The 24146-nt window shown below is 30.1% G+C and overlaps 1 protein-coding gene across 2 annotated transcripts; it reads left to right on the plus strand.

Annotated features, from left to right (window-relative positions):
* Positions 1-327: 327 nt before the first annotated feature.
* On the plus strand, positions 328-23006 carry LOC118189376 (RNA-binding protein 1-like). Of its 2 annotated transcripts, XR_015042218.1 has the most exons (6): positions 328-486; positions 2993-3202; positions 10375-10473; positions 21732-22116; positions 22432-22533; positions 22843-23006. XR_015042218.1 is itself a non-coding variant. In XM_035359968.2 (5 exons), exons 2-4 carry the CDS (start codon positions 2994-2996, stop codon positions 22529-22531), a joined length of 408 nt encoding a protein of 135 aa, XP_035215859.1. In that variant the 5' UTR covers positions 328-486; position 2993; the 3' UTR covers positions 22532-22533; positions 22843-23006. The 2 variants fall into 2 exon arrangements, 1 of the variants encoding a protein (XP_035215859.1); XM_035359968.2 differs by lacking the exon at positions 21732-22116.
* The last annotated feature ends 1140 nt before the right edge of the window (positions 23007-24146 follow it).

The following is a 24146-nucleotide window of genomic DNA, read 5'->3' on the forward strand; positions in this document are numbered from 1 at the left end:
CTCCTTGGTGTAGAATTCGTTCTTTTCGCTTGGTTCAAATGACGGATCTGATAACTCAATGCGCATGCGTAGCTAATGTTGGTGGGAATAGCTTAAGCGGCTAATCGCACCAACGTTGTGAATAGCATCGGCCTGTTCTTCACGTGATACAGAGTTAAAGGAGGCGCTGCTTTCTGAAACTCAAATTCACTATATGTTCGTAGTAAGGCCGGCATTCCGGTTGCATATTTGAATATAACTGCATAGCAGGCTGCGGTAACAATTTTCATATTTCGATGAATAAAAAAAAAAATAAAAAAAAAAAAAAAAAAGAAAACCAGACAAAAAAATCATGAAACTTACTGACTGAATTCTTGGGACAGAAAGACTTTGTAGTCTGAAGCAAAACATTTCTTGTTTTTATGTCTGTCTGTCCGTCTTAACTAAAAAGTTCTTTCATTTGCGTATCGTGTAAGTGATTGTTACTCGAGGTTTGATATTATTAAGGTGAATATGTTATTGATAATCGTATATTTTAGTAAAATTCAGTCTCTTCCTTATTGCATTTTAAATATGCCTCAATAATTTTTTTAAAGTTTTGCTTTCTTTTTTGATAATTTAATTTATTATTAATGAAACTGAAGCTAGTATTAGACAAAAGTATATCCAGTATAAATATCACCCTAAATAATATCACTTTAAATTTTCGTGTAATAAGCGGAAAATATGTATTTTAAGCACACCATAAGAGTTTAGTCAGTGATGCGTGTTTTGCGTGTAGAATATTTTAAGAGCATTCTTACATTGTAATTGTTCGTAGGACATTGAAAACTACGTTAGTTATAAATATCGGCTTTGAAAAAAGTAAATTTGATTAGTAAAATTCTGGGTTATAAAGAAAATTTATTACAAACTCTTCAAGTTTATTTTTGTTGGAAGTTTTTCAGTAAATATAATTTGAATAGATAATATGAAAAATTTTAATTATGTAATTAATGCATATTTTATTGAATGTCTTTTTCTTCATTGTTGCCAATACGTAATTTTATCATGAATGGTAAAATGCATCTAAATCGAAATCTGCATATTGCAAGAAACATAACGTGGAAGAAAAAGTGTATCCTGGAAAATTTTATGTATGATTTAGCATGCTAATAGTACAGTGGTAGAATATTCTAATACATTGAAAAGAATGCTACTTTAAAACTGAAGGTTACCACAAATCTAATCATTATTTCAAAGTAGCACTTGAAAGGTTGTGCATAAGTTGTATATGATGTCTAGGAAACTAGTATGATTTTGAGAAAAGTTACTGTTACGTTTTACTCTTTTGAGAAGTGTTAATAATAAAATTTAAGTAACATTTAAATAGTCTTAGTGTGTTTTGTTCTAAATAAATAATCCAGTCTAAGAAATTTGTAGAGTCTGTTTTAGTACAAGTAATCTAAACAGAGCAAATTCATTTTGTTGCCAAAAATAAGCAAAAATATCCCATGAGTGATGTGAGAAATACAACTGTTGTTACTGGTTTTTGAATTACTGAATGTTGAAGATAAATAAGAAGAGAATATGGAGGCTATTTCTTGTTCCATGCAGTAAAGGTAGATACAAAGATCTCTGTAAAGTCAGCTGTATATATCGGCCATTAGGATCCCATAATTAAAAATTGACATGTAAAGTTCTCTGCATATTAATTCAATATTGTTAGCGAGTCAGGTTTCAGATGTAACATATAAAATATGGAACAGATAACAAAGGCAGTACAAAAAGAGGTTAATCTTCGGATTATGGTAACTTGGCGATTTTTTGGAAAAAATTTGGCAACCAACCCTGCTACAGCAACCTGCTAGTTTTTTTTTTTTTGATGCCATTTTGTTTTTATGAAGTAAAGGCATGTTTTTTTTTTTTTTTTTTTACTCAACATTTTTTTCCAACAATCTGCTAGCCGAATTACGCTTATGCTAGAACTTTTATGGAACAAAAGTGCTTAATCATGATGAAGATTAGATGCAAAATTGGGAGAAAGTGCAGAATCGCCCAGTGCTTGCCGTGTTTTTAAGAATTGCACATATACGGTATCATCCATGTACACGTCTACCTATTTTCACTTAAAAAAAATCCCAGAATTGCACAAAAATGGCATTGCACACACTCTTGACTTTATCCATGTATACTGCTAAAGTCCTAGCTAGTAACCTTTATTGCCTTACCAAAATGTCGCCAAACTAACTATTACCATATTCCAAAGATTAGCCCAAAAAGATTACATGTGTTTGTAGATATTCTAGTAAGTGTGTGAATTCCACCAGCAGTAACAGATATAACACATCATTGTGATTAAGACTGTTGGATTTTTTATAAAATGTTAGGAATTTTGTTGAACTGTGGCACAGTATCTTCAGCACACTGTTAGAATTCTTCTCGTGAAGTATTTGAGTATACATTAATATCTGCTCTCAGTTGTTCATACACAAAATAATACAGTAGACTCGGATTTGGCCAGCCCTTTGATGAGGTAATTGTGTTTGGTCTATGGTGGTGGTAGTGATGTAGAAATGCCCAGACATCCTATGCTAAACTAAATGTTGACACATGCAGCAAGATTAATATCTTCCAGTAACAACAGTTGTATATATGTGTATACACCAGTGCTTAAATTGTGCCGAAGCCCTGCTCCGGTACTTCTCAATTTTTAATATGAATTTACTATTTGGAATTATCATGTATCCGGTATTTCCAGAGCTTTCTGGATAATTAAGCTTTTACTGTCATAAAATTCTAGTGCAGAGTTTTTTATGTGGATTTAAACATTTTAGAATACTGTTACATAGCATCTTGTGAACTAGTGAAGTAACTGGTGAATAATCTCAAGTATAATCCAGAATATCACAAAGCATTTTTATACCTTCTTTGATGTTGAAAGATTCCCCCACCCTTTAAAAATTTAATGTTAGCACTAAATATGATGTCACTAAATAAGGTATACTTTGATATGTTTTCTTTACTTTTTCAGAATGTCTCGATTTAGTGATTGGAATTTGGATTGCAAAGTTTATATTGGTAGTCTCGGCAGCAGGGCTACCAAAGATGACATTGAAGAAGTATTTGGGAAATTTGGACCTCTTCGAAATGTTTGGATTGCTCGCAACCCACCAGGATTTGCTTTCGTTGAATTTGAAGATAGACGCGATGCTGAAGAAGCTGTGGCTGAACTTGATGGATCGTAAGTTTGCATTTATTTTTTTAACCGATTTTATTTAAAACTGAGAAAGTTATGTGCAAATATATATGTTAGATACACATCTTGTGTTGCACAGGACTAACAGTTCATATCAATAACAATAAACTTAAATGGGTATTTTTCTTAAATCTTCATTAGCTTAAGGAAACCTGCTGCGCTACTAATAAAAATGAAGAAATGCAGTATAGTTTTTATCAATCACATTCAATTGAGCTGAAATTTTTAGTAAGTTGTACTGAATGTGGAATCAATGTTAATGTATTTGAATAAATTGAATTTTGTGTAGTGAAATATTTTTCCGTTTCTTTTTAATTTTGGTTAATTAAATTTGATTATAGTAAAGACGAAAAAATGGGAAGCATAATATATTATTCGAACTGTCTTGTGATGTTAACCTCTGACCCCCCCCAAAAAAAAGCAACAATGAAAAAGAGATAAGCTTTTATTAATTTTTAATTGCCAACATGCTTACTCATTGCTATTTACCCATTAAATATGCATGAGTTTATTTGAGAAAACAGTTGAACTGTATTATACAGTACCTATTCTTTTTTTAATATGATCATGTATTTTTTTTTTAAATACTACAAGTTCTTTGTACTGAATGATTACCATTGAAATCTTAATTTGATATTGAGCAAGATTTTCACTTATTTTTTTAAAGACTTGACTTTCCCTCCTTTTTAATAAATGAAAACAAGTAACATTTCATTTTATTTCAGATTTTTGTGGGTTTTAATATTATAGAGCTGAATAAAGAGTGGAACTTTCTTCATTGATTTTACTGAAGGGACAAACATACTTTTGATTAGCTTTGATAAAAAAATTTCTGAGATTGACAATTTTCTTGCCATGTTTAAAACCAAAATGAAATTTTTATATTAATGTATTGTTTAAACTTTTAATAGTAACAAACATTTAACCAATAATATAAATATACATAAAGAACGACATACCTAATATATGGCAGCACTATAGTGCTACAGCTCTGTTGCAAGGAAGAAATTATTTCATTTGTAGTGTTTGCTAACAGAGAAAATGATTTGAAAGAACAAGATTAAATTCCGTGTAAAAATTAATAAAACTGAAAAAGATACCTCTGATTTTTTAACCCAAGCTTTTGGAAATAAATCTGTGTCATGGTCAAAGATTTTTAATTTGCATAAACATTTTAAAGAGGGCTGAACTTCAACACAGAAGATTATACATACACAGGACAGTCATCAACATCTGTAACTGATGCTAAATAAAAAGTCACTAATTTATCCATAAAAATCTAAGAATAACTTTGAGAGCAATGTTAAATAAAAGTAACCAGAAAGCTTGTATATAGAGAAATCAGCTTACCTGTGGAAAAAACAATAATGGATGCTTCATCATAATAATAAGCAACCACTTGACGCTAATACAGTTCAGCCAACATGAAATACATGTTCATAATTCAGAAGTCAAACAACAAAAATCAGCGTTATATTTACCAAATTTTCACAGGACTAGTTTCGATGGTTTTACCGAACCACCATCTTCAGCTGCAAAACCGCAAATGAACCAGATAGGAAATAATGATTAGATAAGATAAGAAAGCCTGGACAAGAATAAGCAAGTGGCGCCATCTGTTGGTAAAACCAGAACTAAAACATAATTTCTTTAAAGGCCGAAGGCAAATTTGGATTGGAATTAGGATCGTTAACTAGAACAGAAAGATTTTTATGAATGTGAAATGCCTCTAGAAAATCCAGTTCTCCAATGGAAGATGTTTTTTGAATAATTTTGGCAGCAGAAAAACTGAAAGTGTGGTTTTCAGACCAACAATGTTGAGCAACAGAAGACTTCTGTGTTTCCTTTTTTCTAACATATGCCTCATGTTCCTTGACGCGAAATTTTAAGGCTCTCTTAGTTTGGCCAATGTAAATTAAATCACACTGGCAAGGAATCCTATAAATACCCCAGGAATTCATATCCGGAATGGGGTCCTTGAGTATGGAACTCGGAATTTTATTGATGGGAGAATAAACAACCCGAAAGTTAAATTTCTGCAAAATATGTGCAACTTTATAGCTAATTGATGGAAAGAAGGGAATGACAACAGAATTTTTATAATCTCCTAAAACAAGAGTGTGCCTTTTAGTGTGTTGAGATGAGAATTTTTTAACTGCTTGATTAATAATGTTGGGTGGAAAGCCCCTGTCAATAGCTATTGCTTTTAAATAATTTAGTTCTTCATCAAGGGCTAGTTTGGAGGAGCAAACTTGAAGAGCACGGAAAACATAGGAATAAAATGAAGCTAACTTTTGCTTAGTCGGATGACATGATTTAAAGTGTGGTGGAAGGCAAACCGATGAAGGTTTACGATAAACCGTAGTACTGAAGTTGGATGTGTTACGTGTGACCAGAATGTCGAGAAACGGAAGAGAATTGCAAGTCTCAAGTTCAAAAGTGAACTGAATAGCAGGATCAATAGAATTCATTGTTGAAAGAACTTTATTTAAATCATCTTTATTACCATCGAACAGAGTAAAAGTATCGTCTACGTAGCGGAACCATGCCGGGAAGTTTAAAGTTTCAAACAATTTTGATTCATAATAATGCATGTAGATATCAGCCAGGATGGGACTGAGGGGGCTTCCCATGGCTAATCCCTCAGTTTGCTTGTAATATTTATTTTGGAAAACAAAATGTGTTTGTTTCAAACAGAGTTGAGTGAGAGAAATTAGCTCATCAATTTCGATGCAAGAGAAATGAAATTCGCGAAGTCTGGTTTCTAGACATCTTAATGCAACCTCCACTGGGACATTGGTGAATAATGATTTTACATCAAAAGAAACCATGAGTAAATTACTAGGAGAAATGTTTTTAACTTTTTTTACAAACTCTATTGAATTTTTTATGGTGTAAATGTTATTGTCTAATAGAGTTGAAAATCTAGAAACTAAATATTTAGCTAATGGATACGAGGCAGTACCTAAATTTGATACAATAGGACGGAAAGGAAATCTTCCCAAAATTCATAAAAGTGGTATTCCTTTCCTTCCTATTGTATCAAATTTAGGTACTGCCTCGTATCCATTAGCTAAATATTTAGTTTCTAGATTTTCAACTCTATTAGACAATAACATTTACACCATAAAAAATTCAATAGAGTTTGTAAAAAAAGTTAAAAACATTTCTCCTAGTAATTTACTCATGGTTTCTTTTGATGTAAAATCATTATTCACCAATGTCCCAGTGGAGGTTGCATTAAGATGTCTAGAAACCAGACTTCGCGAATTTCATTTCTCTTGCATCGAAATTGATGAGCTAATTTCTCTCACTCAACTCTGTTTGAAACAAACACATTTTGTTTTCCAAAATAAATATTACAAGCAAACTGAGGGATTAGCCATGGGAAGCCCCCTCAGTCCCATCCTGGCTGATATCTACATGCATTATTATGAATCAAAATTGTTTGAAACTTTAAACTTCCCGGCATGGTTCCGCTACGTAGACGATACTTTTACTCTGTTCGATGGTAATAAAGATGATTTAAATAAAGTTCTTTCAACAATGAATTCTATTGATCCTGCTATTCAGTTCACTTTTGAACTTGAGACTTGCAATTCTCTTCCGTTTCTCGACATTCTGGTCACACGTAACACATCCAACTTCAGTACTACGGTTTACCGTAAACCTTCATCGGTTTGCCTTCCACCACACTTTAAATCATGTCATCCGACTAAGCAAAAGTTAGCTTCATTTTATTCCTATGTTTTCCGTGCTCTTCAAGTTTGCTCCTCCAAACTAGCCCTTGATGAAGAACTAAATTATTTAAAAGCAATAGCTATTGACAGGGGCTTTCCACCCAACATTATTAATCAAGCAGTTAAAAAATTCTCATCTCAACACACTAAAAGGCACACTCTTGTTTTAGGAGATTATAAAAATTCTGTTGTCATTCCCTTCTTTCCATCAATTAGCTATAAAGTTGCACATATTTTGCAGAAATTTAACTTTCGGGTTGTTTATTCTCCCATCAATAAAATTCCGAGTTCCATACTCAAGGACCCCATTCCGGATATGAATTCCTGGGGTATTTATAGGATTCCTTGCCAGTGTGGTTTAATTTACATTGGCCAAACTAAGAGAGCCTTAAAATTTCGCGTCAAGGAACATGAGGCATATGTTAGAAAAAAGGAAACACAGAAGTCTTCTGTTGCTCAACATTGTTGGTCTGAAAACCACACTTTCAGTTTTTCTGCTGCCAAAATTATTCAAAAAACATCTTCCATTGGAGAACTGGATTTTCTAGAGGCATTTCACATTCATAAAAATCTTTCTGTTCTAGTTAACGATCCTAATTCCAATCCAAATTTGCCTTCGGCCTTTAAAGAAATTATGTTTTAGTTCTGGTTTTACCAACAGATGGCGCCACTTGCTTATTCTTGTCCAGGCTTTCTTATCTTATCTAATCATTATTTCCTATCTGGTTCATTTGCGGTTTTGCAGCTGAAGATGGTGGTTCGGTAAAACCATCGAAACTAGTCCTGTGAAAATTTGGTAAATATAACGCTGATTTTTGTTGTTTGACTTCTGAATTAGTATTTATTCGGCGTGTTATTGTGTCTTAATTACATGTTCATGTTCAATTTGGACTTTACAATATTACAGTGTTGTTAGGATTGTTGATGTAAATTAAGAATTGTCATGGATTTTGAAGCACTAATAAATTTTGTATAATGAAAATATAACGTGTGTATGACACCACACACCTTATAATATTCTACGGAAAATTAGCATTACCAGTTACTGTTATTAATAATGAAAGAAGCCTTAACAAATTTAATATTATAATATATTTATTATGTATTAATAATGTAAAATATTAAGATTTTACATATATGTGTTTTTGGCAGTGTATGAAATCCATCATTCTGTAGAATACCTAGGTATTTTATAGAATATCAAAAACTGGCCAACAATGTATGAAAAGATTAAACATTTCACTTAGTACCTAAGTTTCCTATAGAATGCCAGATGACAAACTGATAAAGCATGAAATAAATTTTCGATTTGTTTCGAATTACCAAAAATACTTATCAGAAGTTAATAAATGATATAAAAAAAGCTAAAATGACTACTAAGAAGCAACCATAGGACTATTGGTTGCTGAATCGCTATGATTTGATGTTTGTGGATAACAAAAGCAATATCATTTTTCCTGTTAACCCTCTCGTCATTATGGACAGAATATTCCATATAGAAGGGTGGGTTTCATATTCATTACACATTAAAATTTCTGCTAGCTTTTCATGTATCCGATTTCATGTTGGATGCATATTAGAAGAAAAGATATCAAGGTACAAAGTGAGAAAGTTGTTTTTTAATTATAACTAAAATACCATTTATTGATGACATTTTGAGGAAATTTGAAATTTCAGATCTAAATCCATAATGCAAGGGTTAAAGAAGAAATCAGTATTATACAGTATTACATCATGAATATTGAGTTATTTCATGTTCTTCACGAAACTTATTTGGTTATTTAAACATGGAGGATGTGGCAGAATGTTGAAAGAAATTTTAAGGAAATACAAAAACATTACATGGAATGATATTGAAATGTACATACACCGTTATGAGCTCTGCCAGAAATAAATAAAAAGATAAGATTTTTAGCCCATGTTAGTCCTCGAATGCAGTATTTTAATATAGGTACTTTGGCACAAAATCTGACTTTTTCTGACATTACATGCCAATGTTTTTCCATATTTAGATTCTATGACTCAAATTATGCCAAACTGCCAAGTTTTGTGAAAATCGCACAAATAGTTTTTTAGAAATTTGCTCTGAAAATTTTAACTGCTCAATGTTAATTGAGAGTTTGGTATATCTCTCTTTTTTTTTAATATCTCTTTTTTTTTTTAATTAAACTTATTGATTCTTCCTTTCACATTACCAAATAAAATTCGCCCATTTTTTATGATTTGCTTTTAAAATTTTTATTTTTAAGTAATTTTTATAAATCTTTCATAAAAAATTTTGAATTATAACGTATCAAATTTTTACCATTATATTAAAGTAGATGTATTTCTAAGCACACCTGTAAAAAAATTAGAGTATTTTATGCAAAATTTCTGAAGCTGTATGTGAATTTATGTATTGGAGCATTTTGAAATTTGTCATATTTGTTGAACGCGATAGTAACATCAAATGCAGTTTAAGCACTTTGTTAAAAGTATTTGAAAGTAGGAACAATGTGACTTATTTCCCATTCATACACAATGTGAAAAGGTAGGAAGGATGTGACTTTTTCCACTCCTGCACAACGGAAAATATATTAAGAAGATTATAAGAAATGGCTATATATTAAGAAGTTCGGCAAGTAAATTATTCTTGGCGCAAACTGAAAAAAATGCTTTAAGTTAAATTTTTGAATTTCTCTATAAATTTAGCACCAGATTTTACCAAATTTAATATTTAGGCATAATTTGAATTGTAGAATCAAAATATGGGAAAAAATTGGTATGTTATTTTGGAAAAAGTCCCATTTTGTCTCAAAATACCTATGTTAGAACAATGCTATATATAAATCTAATATATATCCTAAGTCGTGCTTTCGAGACATGAAAAACACAATTTAAATTTCGTCCGCCAATCAGTCCACTAGAACAGGAGATATAGAACTGTAACCCCCCTTTTTTTTCATGCAGTGTACATATGTCTCGTCTCCTGGACATAAATACACAGGAAACAGAGGACATTTTGTACTGTACAGAGGAATACTTATTTACCTCTGTGGCTGAGATGAAGAAATATGTAGAGGTGGCTGTGGCAGAAGGATTATATTTGGAAACCGAAAAGGGACTGAAGATTACGTAACTGTATTTTCATTAAAATAAAAATTTAGTCTCAGAATTTTATGATCACATATCATATGTTATCCATTTACTAGGATAGGCCGCTACAAATATTTTTTTCTTGGAAAGTGGAAAAGAAGTCTGACATTCAGATCTTAAAAGTTTAAATGCCAAGTTATAACTTTTAAATTTACTTTATTATTTGTATTTATGTACCTTCTGTTTTAATCTAATCTCATTCATAGAGTAATTCTGAAGGTAATTTTCAGTGTGAATCTGATTTTTATATATATTTTTTGTTTCAAATATTTTTATTTGAAGACGCCTGTGTGGATCGCGAATACGAGTGGAAATGTCCCATGGGAAGACTCGTAGTGATAGAAGACGAGAAGATAGAAGGAAACCATCTCCACCATATCGGTTGGTTGATAATTACCACTATATATATTTCTTTAGAATTAATTATTTCAGAAGTTATTTAATTTAGGCAGTTTTTTTTTTTGAACTTTCAAGTTTAACAAGTTTTCAGTTTTCTTTCAATTTATGGTTTTTAATTCAAGATTTTTAATACAAAATCAATTATTTATAAAATAACTAAAAATTAATTTTGGATTTGATATAAATACCAGAACCAATTTTAGCCTTTTGGTATTTAATTCAAAATATATATCCTTTTAGGATTTAATTATAGAATCACAGTATTTATTTGTTAATTCTGTGTTATACAGGAAAACCTTGGAGTGATATGTATTATGAGTTCTGTAAAGCAAGATATGTTATAAATTAAGATAAATTTGTTTTATTAAGATTAAGGAGGTGGTGTAAGGCCCTAGTTATACAATTAATAATAGATATGCAATTTAAGCCTCAGAACCTTTACAAAATTTTCACATTGGTGTGTAACTTGATAGGCATTAATTATATGAAATTTCACTTATGTTGTGTTATGTGTGACATATTATTTTTTGGTAGGTTACTATATTTTTTAATTTATGCTATAGTTTTAATGGTTTGAGTAATTATATTTGACAGATTGGCAGCCATAAGTAGGCTGAATAAAATTATACTTTTCTGCCAGTAATATTCTTATTATATAGGGAAAGATGATATCTTGTCAAAATATATAATTTCATATTGAATAATTACCTGGTAAACTGAGTTTAAATGAAGTTAAAAATAAACTATTCTAGGTTGACATGTTGAAATCGAATTTAAATATGATTAAAAGTAGCATTTGCAGATGACCTATTTGCCTCATTACTTGGAGCTAGAATAAATGGTTTAATCAAGTATCTTGGTTGTTTTTTTTTCTTTCTACAGGGTCGCTATACTTGAAAAAGCAATGTATAGAAGGTTGAAGGGAAAGTCTCTTGCAATACAATTTGGTAGGAATTTTGAGTGCTTCTCTAATTCTAGGCTGCTTTTATGCCCGCATTTGCCATGTTTTGGCCTTGTCCCTTTCAGTTATTGATTGAATATTTAGAGAAGTATTATTTAACCATAGACATGCTATTTTCATTGATAAACTGGTTGGCAGGGAGATTTTTTAGATATCTTTTTTATACTCTGCAATTCTTTTTTATTGTTTTCTAAATGTTGAATTGATGCATCGAGTTTCTGTGTTTGTGTCATTGGTGCAGATCAAGGTAATGTATACATCTGAAGTATGTGTTGTGATGACATACAGTTAATCTGACTTTGATAATTTCCAGCAACATGTGAAAAAGGATATGGGATATTCTGATATAAGGATAATAGGATATGGGATGATATAAGGATATGGGATATGGGACATGGGATATTCTGAGTTTTCTCAAAATCCGCTTTTTGGAAGGAAAACATTAATAACATTTGTGTGCTATAGAAAACATTCAGAACTTAAAACTTTGTTTTCATTCATTTTGGAAATCTTTTTCTGACCTGCAATTTAAAATTAGTATAGAAGTCAACAATAGCCTTCAGTTTCTTGATGTCTTAGTTTTAAGAAATGGCGATAGTCTTCAGACTGTAATCTGTCAGAAACTAATTGGCCCCAGCAAAAATCTGTTTGACTTTTGTTTAATTTGCATAAAATACCTGCTTTTTATTTATATATTTTTTAGAATATTTAAGTAGTATTTCTTAGAATATTTAAGTAGTATATATGTGCCAGATTTGTGTTTTACACCAGAACTTTATGAAAATGAATATATATTACAAATTGCAGAAAACAGTAGATATCCTCCCAGTTTAAGGAAAATCTTACTAATAAAAATTAATAGATAAACTTCTGCAGTCATTTCTTATTTAATAATTTCTTATTTAATTTATTAAGTAAACTTGGCTTTACTAATTGTAGACCTTATGCATTAGTTCTCCGTTTTAAAAGGTTTGGATATAAACTTACCATCACGCCAACCCATTCTGTCTGAAACTTTATAAGGTCAGTAAATCGGGCATTACCACAACAGATACGTCAGTTATATATACTATCTTGATGTGTAATGAAGATACAAACACAGAAACTTAATAATATTGATTCAACACCTAGAAAACTACCAGTAAGAATTATCGAGCACAAAAGATATATCTATAAACTTTCTGTTAATCATTTCATCAATCAAAATAGCAAATCTCTGGTTAAGTACTTCTCTGAGCATCCATACTGAATAAATGAATGGAACAAGGCCAAATATCACTGAAATCCACCATAAAAGCAGCTTCAAAATTAGAGAAGCATTTGAAATCACCACCAAACTATGTTGCAATTGAGACTTTCTCTTCGACCTTCCATACATCTGGAAGTCAATACGGCTAATCAAACCATACATTACTGCTTCAGCTTATGTAGCACAAAGGTCATCTATGAAAACTCCTACTTTTGTGTATGTGGTTTCTGCATTTCAACCATTTTTTCCAGCATAATTGGATTATTCATTTTTTTTTCTTGTGTTAATATGCTGTTTAAAAATCGTATAGAATTACATATATTTTAGTGTAGTTTGACTCAGGATTATAAAACTGATGAATAAACTATGAGTCCATTAGTTTATAAAACAAAAGCATTTAATAAAATCAATAAACAAAGTTATTTATTGGATTTAAGAATGTAGTTTTTGAATGAAATTTAGTACTAATTTTTTTAGGTAACAGGTGAAGAAAACATAAGAATTAGATATTTAAAAATAGTTTAAATTCAGTCTTAGTTATTGCTAGTTCTCACTTTAAAATTATGCTACGTAATGCAATTGTTGTCTATTACACTCAGGATGCAGCTATCGACCAGGAGCCTGGTTCTAGCGACTTTTGCACCTGTCTTGAGTCTTGGTTTGGTTGATTGCAAATGAAAATGCCGAGTTCATTTTGAGAAATAAAGTATATTGAGCCTTTTAATTTAGCCACTTTAAAATGGCTTAATAGGAATTGAAATTCAAATTTCATTTACTCAATAAAATTTGTTTGTTGAAATATGGTGAAATTACTTCCGGTACTCTTCTGTTATTAGGACTGAATTCTGAAATGTGTGTACATATGCATGTATGTATGTATGTATGTATGTATGTGTTGATGTATGTATGTATATATGCACAAACACATGTATATGTGTGTATATACATGCACATACATACACATGTGCATGCATACATATATTTCTGAATCTGGTCCTGATAACATAATAGTACCTCACTTCCAGATTATATTTTCTGTAACTATTATGAATATTTTTGATACTATTATATAATGATTTATATCTTAAACCTTATAAATGCAATTTAAACATCAAGCTATGACTAAAACTCAATTAACTTAATTTTCAGAATCAATTTGAATCTGTATGTAAAAAGATAGTTTTTTAATTGATCATCTGTCCCATCTGTAGTTGAATAATTAGTACAGATGGGATGCTGAAATTATCTTTTATTTATATTATATTTCTAATTTGTGTCTAGACTTGTAAACTTTACATTGTCTGCAAAAGGGGCAAGATATATTTTAAAGCATTACAACTTGCTTTCTGTATAGTGTCATATTTTGTGTAATAACAATTTTTGAAATCTGCAAGACAAAGTCTAGTTTTTATTGTCCTCCAAATTACCATCTGTAGATGACAAATTTTTACTAAAGTCTTTTCAGGGTGTGTGTGAGGTAGTTTGGAGTTATTTTATACTTTTAATGCTTTTTCATATTTTTATGCATAATATTATACTCTTGCAATTGTTAAACTATCAAAACAAATTTCAGGCAAATTTTGGCAAAGAGGAGCTTTTTTTCATTAACATTGGGAATATTGATTACAGATACAAGTAATCTATGAAATTGTTGCTTTTACAACAGTGAATAGAATACATTTTTTATGTATACTCAAATTATTAATGATTTTGAAGTAAGGGTCATTTGATGAAGTAAGGTAAGAAAGGAGGTTAAACATAACATCCCAGAAAATTGATTTCATTTCTCAGCGCAGTTTCCATTTAGGGCTTACTCACTTGTTCTAGCAAGTTTACATTTTTTTTCTCAAATAAGTAGCATTAATCATATACTGCAAAAAACACATTGGCAGTACAAGGATTTCGTAGTATTTCTTTTTATGTCTTATCTTCCTATTGAGCCAAATTTTCAAGTCTGAGGGGTAAGAGAAGGGAACCAATTTCAAGTTTTAATCAGAGAGTTTTATTGCTGTTGTAAAAGTAATATGGTTGATTTATACAATGCTAAAGTTAGTAAAAAAAAATTTTTTTTTACGGGTTTTTGTTTCATCACTTCTTTTAAATGGTCTAATATTTTTTCTCAGCAGGCTTCTATCGATCCTTTTTAAGTTATTGTCTCAGGGTTCATACAGTCCTTAAGAGTCCTTAGATTTTTTGGAATTGATTTTTGGTACTTAAGAGTCCTTAATTTTGGCCAGAATCAGCAGAAGGTCCTTAATTTTAATCATCTGAAATTTCTGTCTGTTTTTACGACTGCCATTTTGAGTGTGAATTAGCATTATGGAGGCATATTTTTGACGATTCACTGACATATATGGTTATCTTTTGAATGGGTTCATGAGTTATAATATGTTTCTATGTCTAAAATAAATTATGGGATACTTTAGTTTGTTTCTAAGAAAGAATTGAAACATAAGCATTTCAAAATTCATTTTTTCTAATAAAGAGCTCTTAAACAACTTTTCACTTTTGGGAATGTGAATTTTTTTATTAAACGGTTCTGAATTTGGCAACTTATCAACATTTTGGCGATTTTAAGATCAGTTTCTATAGAAAATTTTTAATTCTGAGATCTGAGAATTTTCGGACTTTTTTTAAAAAACATCGTAACATTGATAAATTTTGTTAAAATAATGGTAATATACTGAAATTATATTTAAAACATAATTTTCGCTGTCATATTATAAAGTTTCATTTTGGCAACTTATTATACAATATTTTAAATCTGAAAAAATAAACAAGGTGTAATCCTATAAAGCACAATTTACGAAACAGCTGTTAGCAAAAGCAAAATTAGCTATGTAATTAATTAAAAATGTCTTCTTTTTAATTTTTTCATAGTAAGAGTTTTTCTCGTGTAAATGACAATTTCAGCTGGGCAGTCAAGATATGCTTCATTTTGGTGCATATTCAAGCACATTCATTTATTCAGAAATAAATGGTCTTCAATCCTCATGTAGAATCTTTAGGAATTTCATCCAGTTCTTTGATCTGTAGGAATTTCATCCAGTTCTTTGATCTGAGTAATAACCCTTAAGTTTTTGAAAAAATTTGTTTTATCATTTTGCACCCCCCCCTCAATTTTTGATTCTACAGTGTTTCCTTCAGTAATACATAGTTACTCTCTTAGAAGGGAGACTCGTGGTTTTTCATTATATCTTATGGTTTTTAATATTTAGCCTTTAAGAAATGGAAAATGTTTCCTGGCATAAAATAAAATCGATTGGAATTTTAATAATAAATAAAAATGCCAGAAATTCATTATTGAATTAATAAAGCTTAAATTAGGCAAATTCCATTCTCCTACCTCTAATTCCATTCTCTAATTTTCAGAATAATTTTTCCTTTTAAATTTTATTTCATTTGAATTGTTTTTTCTAATTACAGTTTATTGATTTTATTAAATATAATTTGATCTGAGTTACTTTAAACATTTGTAGAATTTTATATGAAGATTCAGATAACATTTAATATTTGTATTTAAATTTGTCTTGCATTAGTATGCAATACATTAACTAAGTTTATCAACACAATAGTATGTGTATTATTAATTTTATTTTCAATTTTTATTTACTGATTAATTTTATCATTATATATTTAAAAAGATTGAAAAATAAAAGTTTTCCTTCACTACTTGAGATTTTTTTCAGCATAAATGTGTAAGAGAATTAAAAGTGTAATCAACCAAAGAACTTCAAATTTAGAATATTCAGTTAAATGCTAATATATTGTTGTGTTTTTCTTATGTATGTATGGATTCATGGATTTGGAGTGAATAATGACACTTGATGAAGAATGAAAACACAATTTATTAGCCATTATTACTCAAAACAGCTCCAAAATCACGTTTACAGTCATCGAACTACTATAAACACGCTGAAACAGAGATACAGCCTTCAGGTTATCACGGTGAAGTCAGCTTCACTGCAAAGCACCAGAGGTCTGTCATTTTTGGAACTCTATATACTCTCGAGACTCTCTACGCTACAACTCGCGATGTGCTCAACAATACACTAGAGTACAGCTTCTGACTCGGTTCGGTTGTTCTCGGAGCTCAACACACTCTAAAATAAAACTCAATGACGCACCAACTCATGATATTCTAAGAGACTCTCTCAATTCACTCGGCGACAAACTCGGCTCTAGACTACGATACACTCGCTTTCTGACCGACCATCAATTAACTCTTCGCGTACCAGCAGGGTTTATATAGCTGTTGGCTTGTGTTCAAGAATATTCTGGGCTAAACCAGCAAGAATTCATTCCAGAAGGTTCTCCATCTGTCTATGGCATATCACCTATTTGTTGCCAAATGAGTGATTTCAGGCCAAATATGGCAATTCTGCCTTACCTTGCCATTTTTTGGCAACCCTGAACATACCTTGTGGGGAAGCTATCTTACTGCGCCTGGAATCTTGTAACTATATTTTACATTCGAATTTAATTTAAATAGTAAAATAACTGAACCATGAATTAAAGTCGGTGAAGTTCCTTTGAAATAATGTTACCACACAGCTTAAAGATCCGACTATGTGAACAAATGCGACTATTGGCCAAAATTTGACCTAAGCTAATTTCAAGAATGACATCAAATAACCTTTTGTAAATTATTTGTTAATGTAAAATGAGTTTTGATGCTGTTATTTCTTGAGTATTGCATACCAGATGTTACATTTTAGTTAAATCTTCTCTTTGTTTAAACTATGTATTAAAAATTATCAGTAGAGATTAGATTTTTAAATAAAGAATACAAATCACTGATTTAGAAATAAGATAGGAAATGAAGCTGCTTTTTATTTTCCTTTGATGAGAATTCCAGTGTTGAGATTATGACTGTTGGGCTAACCTTACATCTGTCATTTTTTTGCAAGTATAAAGTAGCACAACTTGTTGTTAAATGTTGCTACTTTATGTATTTAAAATGGTGACTGAAATTGCAAGTAAAAAAAAAGGAAAATGTGCTTAGTTAAAGCATAATGATTGTATTTTAATAATGAATATAAGTGGCACTGGATTTAAGTAAACATACTACTTAACCTTATAACTGCTGCATCGTGTATATACGCCTTGCTCAGCTGATGCATTAACTGCCCCGGATGTATGTATATATATATGCCCTTCTGAAATACTATCATTTGCTTTGCGCTGCTACCAGTAAAATTATTCACAAAGCTTGCTACACCACATTGACCTCGACAGAGTATGTGAAGGAGGATACTATTTCAGAGAAAGGGGAATGTTTGTAAAAGTAATGACTGAGCAGTATTTGCTGGTGTTTCTCTTTGAGTAAAACATGCTTTTTTTAATTCTGTGTCTTCTATTTTTGTTTACTGTTTGTAGTATGTGCCAGGAATAAAGCAAGATATAATGGATGTTTCAAACGCACTTATCTTTTTTGAATTTTTCTTTGATGAACTGCTTGAGCTTCATATTGTTACTGAAACTAACTGTTTTGCAGACGAGTATATGAACCAACACCCTGCAAAAGCAAAATCAAGAACAAAATCGTGGCTATCAGCCAGTTCAGAAGAAATATGTTTTTTAGGTATACCGATTTCACGAGGTATATAACACTGAAACCTGATATTAAACTTAACTGGTCTAGAAATAAATTGATCGAAACTTCATTTTGGGGGATCTTTTTTATTATATAAACATTTTTATTATACTTTACTCTAAACATTAAATTTTGTGCTTTCATTTTTTCTTTATTTTGTGAAAGTAAACAGTTTTTAGAAAATAAAACTTGCACTTGTTTTCCTCCTAATACATCGCATAACTACACGCACCTGTGTGAAAAACAATGGCACTGGGTAGTGAAACTTGTACGTTTTCCGCGGCAGTTAAGTGGTTAATACTTAAGTATTATTACATTACTATTAGACATCTGAACATAAAATGTTTCAAAATTTTAGTCATTGATAGTAAAAGTGTTTATTTCTTATAGGATTTCTTCACAGGATCTATTTAGTGAAGAAAAAACTTAATACCATTTTATTTGAAATACTCAGTATTTAGTTCACTCGCTTCCCCTCTCCCCATATTGAATCACAAAATAAACAAAATGGGACAGTGCTATATCACCTGTTCTACTGGGCTGATTGATGAAATTCATTTTGTATTTTTATGCCTCGAAAGTGCGACTTAGGATATGTATTAGATTTATATATATTATTGTTCTAATATAGGTATTTTGACACAAAATCGGACTTTTTCTGAAATGGAATAACAATTTTTTTCCATATTTCGATTCTATGACTCAAATTATGCCAAACTGCGAAGTTTTGTAAAAATTGCATGAGTAGTTTTTAAAAAATTAGCTCCTCAGTTTTAATTGAATTTGGTATATACAGTGAAATACGTTTAACGCGAAAGCACTTAAGACAAAGTAATACAACAGTCCTGACAAACTACTATATATTTTCATGCATTTTGTTTTTCTTAACATGAAACAAAAATCGTTTAACATGAAAAGATCTCTGGAAATGAACAAAATACGAAAAATACTGGCCTCGCGCTCAGGATTTAAGAGGGGTATGAAATGAAAGAGAGTTGGTTTCGATTCTCCCTTTTTTTAATGGAGAAGGAGAATATTGAAACTGAGGCACACTTAATGAAATGTTTGAGAAAGTTTCTGCATTATTGAACTTACTATATTATCGAAGAATTCATTGCAGTAATTGATGATAATGTGGGTACAGCCCCAATTATGGTAGACAAAGGCATTTTGGAACTTGTAAGCTAAAATAATATCATTTATACAGATTCCAATGACGAAAATGAAATGAATAATGCTGCTAATGTTCCCACGTCATCTGAAATGAGGAACATCATGAATAGTATGCACAGTTATTTAGACACACATTCCAATGGTGAAATGAATAACAAAATGAACAACCTTGAACAATTTGATGCTAAAAAAGACTGCAAAGAAAAATATCAAATTATTTTCCAAAAACTTAATAAATGTTTTATGTATCAAATATATATATATTTTCATTAAGTTCTAGATGTTTTTGTTTCATTGATTTTTATTAAATACATGCATATATACATATCTATGTCAGCAAATGTACTCCAGGAATTTAATTTTGTTGAATATATATATTTCTTTCCAATATCTCTTTAACACGAAATTCTTTTAACAAAAAAAAAAAAATTTCAGCCCCCCCCCCCAGTTTCGTGTTAAACGATTTTCACTGTATTTATTAATCTTTTTTTTAATTAAACTTATTTGATTTTTCCTTTCTCATTTCAAAATTTAGGTTCATTTCAAATAAAATTTCCTCATTTTTTCCCTCATTTTTTATGATTTGTTTTTAAAATAATTTTTAGGGGAAAAAAACTTGAATTATAATCTATAAAATTTTTTCCATCATCTTAAAGTAGATGTATTTCTAAAAATACCTGCAAAAAATTAGTTTTTTTTATTCAAAATTTATATAATGCCATAAAGATAGACGCAAATTTATATAATGGCACGTTTTGAAATTTGGCATATTTGTTTAAAGCGGTAATAACATCAAATGTGGTTTAGGCACTAACAATTTTTAATAGTAGAAACGATGTGACTTCCCCCCCTCTCATGTACAATGTAAAAAGGGAAAGGAAATAGGTTGCATATATTAAGAAATTCGCCAATTGATTTATTCTTGGCGCAAACTGGAAAAAAAAAAAAAAAAAAAAAAGTCAAGATAAATTTTTTTAATTTCTCCGTAAATTTCGCACTAAATTTTACAAAAATTAATATTTAAGCATAATTTGAGTCGCAAAATCGAAATATGAAAAAAAAAATTGGCATGTCATTTCAGAATTGTGGAAGTCTGAGTTTGTGTCAAAATACCTATATTGTTAGAACAATGTTATATATAAATCTAATAGTACATATCCTCAGTCGCACTTTCAAGACACGAAAAACACAATTTGAATTTTGTTAATTACTCCAGTAGAACGGGAGATATAAAACTCGCATTTTTTTCCTGCAGTGTACATCTTTGTATTTGAAAATTATGTTAATTCATAGTTCATGGTAATCAGATTTACTTTAGAATAATTAATGCACAGATTTAGTAATAAAGTCTGCATATTTGAAAATTTGCCTTCCACTAATAAAATATGAATATCGTAAACGAGCAGGTTAAAACCATTTAGAGATTTTGAATAATTAAAAAAAACTAGTTAATTTATATATAAATACATATTTTTATCAGGATAAAATTAAGTAAGGCCAGTCAATGAAGTATTTATACTAGCAGGTATATTTTCCTTGCAATAATTAATCTCATTTAAAGCAAAAAAAGTTTAAAACTCATTCCTTAAATATGCTTTCCCCCCACCTCATCTATAAATATTTTATTTTGCTTGGGATATTTTTAATGGCTTTGTGTTTTGCAAATATAGTCTCTTTTTAAAAATGTGATGGGAAAATTATAATTTTTTAAAGAAATGAGTCACTTTGCTTGATAAAAATTGAAGTACTTTGGGTTGTTTATTAGAATTTCATATTAAAGATGAAACAAATTATTTGCCTTGAAAAGGTGATATGTTTCTAATAAGTGAAGAAAGAGCTAATGCTACTTTTTTATTACAAACATCATTTTATTTTTCCACAAATGACATATTTATCTAATGAGGAAGAGCTTTTTTTAATTACAAATATACAGTTTTTATTTTTTATGTGGATAAAAATAAAATTTGTATTTGGTTATAAAGACACACTTATGTTTGTAACTCGGTGATCGTGTAAAGTTTTTATATTTAATAAAAAGCTCTCATTAAGTATTTTAGTTAATATATATAATTTCTATTTAAGTATAACTGTTAGTTTAAAATCACATACCGTTAAGAGTTTCAGAAGTAATGTTTTAATGTAATTTATAGCGTAACAGGTAAGTTCTGTGTAAGTATTGGAGGCGATATACAAAACTTTTTTGTATTATCGCTTACTTCCAATGTTTTTATGCTAATCATTCCTTAATAAAAACATTTCAGGATAATTCATCAATTTCAACGCTTCGCAAGTCTTCTTGCAGCAAAATGCATCACTGCATGCAATCAAGTGACACAATTTTCAAAATTGGTTACTTAGAATTTCATCGAAGAATCTAACCTGAGTTCTACATCTGCAACCACTTCTGAAACTTACATTAGCTGATTGATTTGTCTGCATTCCTCAATGAATACCTGTTGCTCATCTCTAACATCTTGCCGAGTCAACAAGCTAACTAGTCATTACATCTGCTATTGGGGACAGGATTACCGCGACACCTACCTACGATAATATATTCCTCGACCACCACTGCACTGCTATCTCATACTTCCCTCCACCCACAATCCTTCATCACTTACACCCCGAATCAACATGCCAGGAAAATTCGTAAGAAACTTTATTAAAGATTGACTTTACTTCCTTACCCATTAGTTTGATCATCATTTTAGCATTTCTATTTTAATTTTTATAATTTAATGTTTTATTGAAATATTAGTTTTTATCATCAGTAAACAATTGTGATTTATCCGTTTTGCATTCAGGAAACTAAAAATTTTGTCAGTGTATAAAGTATATCTTTTTAGATTAAAAATACAGTTAACAAATGTATTGTAAACTGAAATATTTGTAATAAATATGCAATTTCATCCTTTTTTTATTTACTTAAAAAGACTGTGCTACTAATTTCATGTTTTCAACTAGGAATCGGCGAAGATATTCAAGAAGCAGAAGTAGGAGTAATAGTCCACGTTATAATCGTCGTTCGAGACGAGAGAGGTCATATTCCAGAGAGAGAAGATAAAAGTAAAATTTTTTTCATATCTGTTAGTTGATTCCATCATTAAATGTTACTTTTTAATACTTGTATATTTAATTATTTATGTAGTAAAATGCAAAATATTAGCTCATATGATGAAGAGAAACCAAAGCATTATTTGTATAGTATAACTTTTTCTATTATTTTCATGAAATGTTTGTTTAGATAGAGAAATGAACACTTTCAAGTATATATATGTGTGACTTTCTTTATTTCTTAAAAATGTAATTTACTTATCACTCATCACTCAAAAGTTCATTTCAAGAATAATTTAAAATAAGAGAAATTTCTTATAGGTTGAAGATGATAAATTCTCACTGGGTAAACATTAATTCTTTCATAAGGACTGCTGATAAACAAGGAATGATTTCATCTTGCTTTTTCTGTTTGAATCTTCTGTAACAAAACATGATGTATATATTCATTCTTATGTATTTTAATAAACATTAGTTATCTTGTATAGATTGTGTGAATTTAATTTATTTTCAAAATCACCATAAGATTGTTCTTATAAATATTTTGCAACTAAATTGTAAGGATAAAGTAGTTTTCCCTTCTGTTAAAATTTCAAAATTTGTTCAAAATTATACTTTTTAGAAATCGTGTATTTATCAAATGGATAAAATTCCTGTGAAAATTCTTCCATATAGTTTTCTAAGTGCATTAGATATTCCACTAAGAATGGACATATTTTTTGTTGTGCATTATTTTATTACAATGTGTAAAACTGGGGATCTACAAATCTTGGTATTTTTATAGGATGGATAAGGAATTCAATTTATTAATTTATCAGTATTGTAAAAGTATATTTTTCACCAATTAATATTAAAAATAATGAAAAGTAACTGAAGCTGCCCTTTGAAGTTTTACTATTTAAACATTTCTATAATTTTTCCTTATATATATCTGCTTCTTCCCCAAATAAAACCTTATACTTCTTGGGCTTAAATTATAGTCCAGGAATTAACAGACGATTTTTCAAATTAAAATTTTTTACTTTAATTTTTGAAGAAAAATATACCACTATGTCAATAATGGTTAAGCAGCTGGTTAAATTGCACATCATGAGAAAGGCATCCTCCAACTCAAGTCATACAAGTGTTTTTACTTAGTTATGTAAAGTGAAAAGTACTTTTAAATTGAACATAACTGATAAAAATTTTCTTTTACCCTCTCTTCATTTAACTTTCTGAAGCCGGCTGGTACAGCAGTTGTACCAGGAAAATGACCTTCCTTAATGCCAGCTCTGGTACAACTGTTGTACCACCCATTCCCTCCCTATTTTAGGGAATCGCCTATCTGTAGATCTCAGGGTGGTCCATTGTGGCTGCTCAGAATAGCCGCTGGCTATGCATTATTTCCCTCTTATCAGTTTGGCTACATTTTGGCAAAAACCGCAGTTTTCGTTTCGTGCCAATATACTTGAAAATCAAATAGAGGCAATTTCTAATTTTTTTAGTACTGACTTTCGCTATGATTAAAACGTCAGCGATTTTGCACGCTATTTAAGCTTACCAGATTTAATGCTTTTTAATCATAGCAAATAAGAATAGATTAATTTTTTAGATTTAATGCCCTTCTAGAAAATAGCTAAAACTGC

The sequence above is a fragment of the Stegodyphus dumicola genome, chromosome 7 (assembly GCF_044657685.1).
Source record: "Stegodyphus dumicola isolate Sdum_Otavi_A_Nest chromosome 7, ASM4465768v1".
NCBI classification, from domain to species: domain Eukaryota; kingdom Metazoa; phylum Arthropoda; class Arachnida; order Araneae; family Eresidae; genus Stegodyphus; species Stegodyphus dumicola.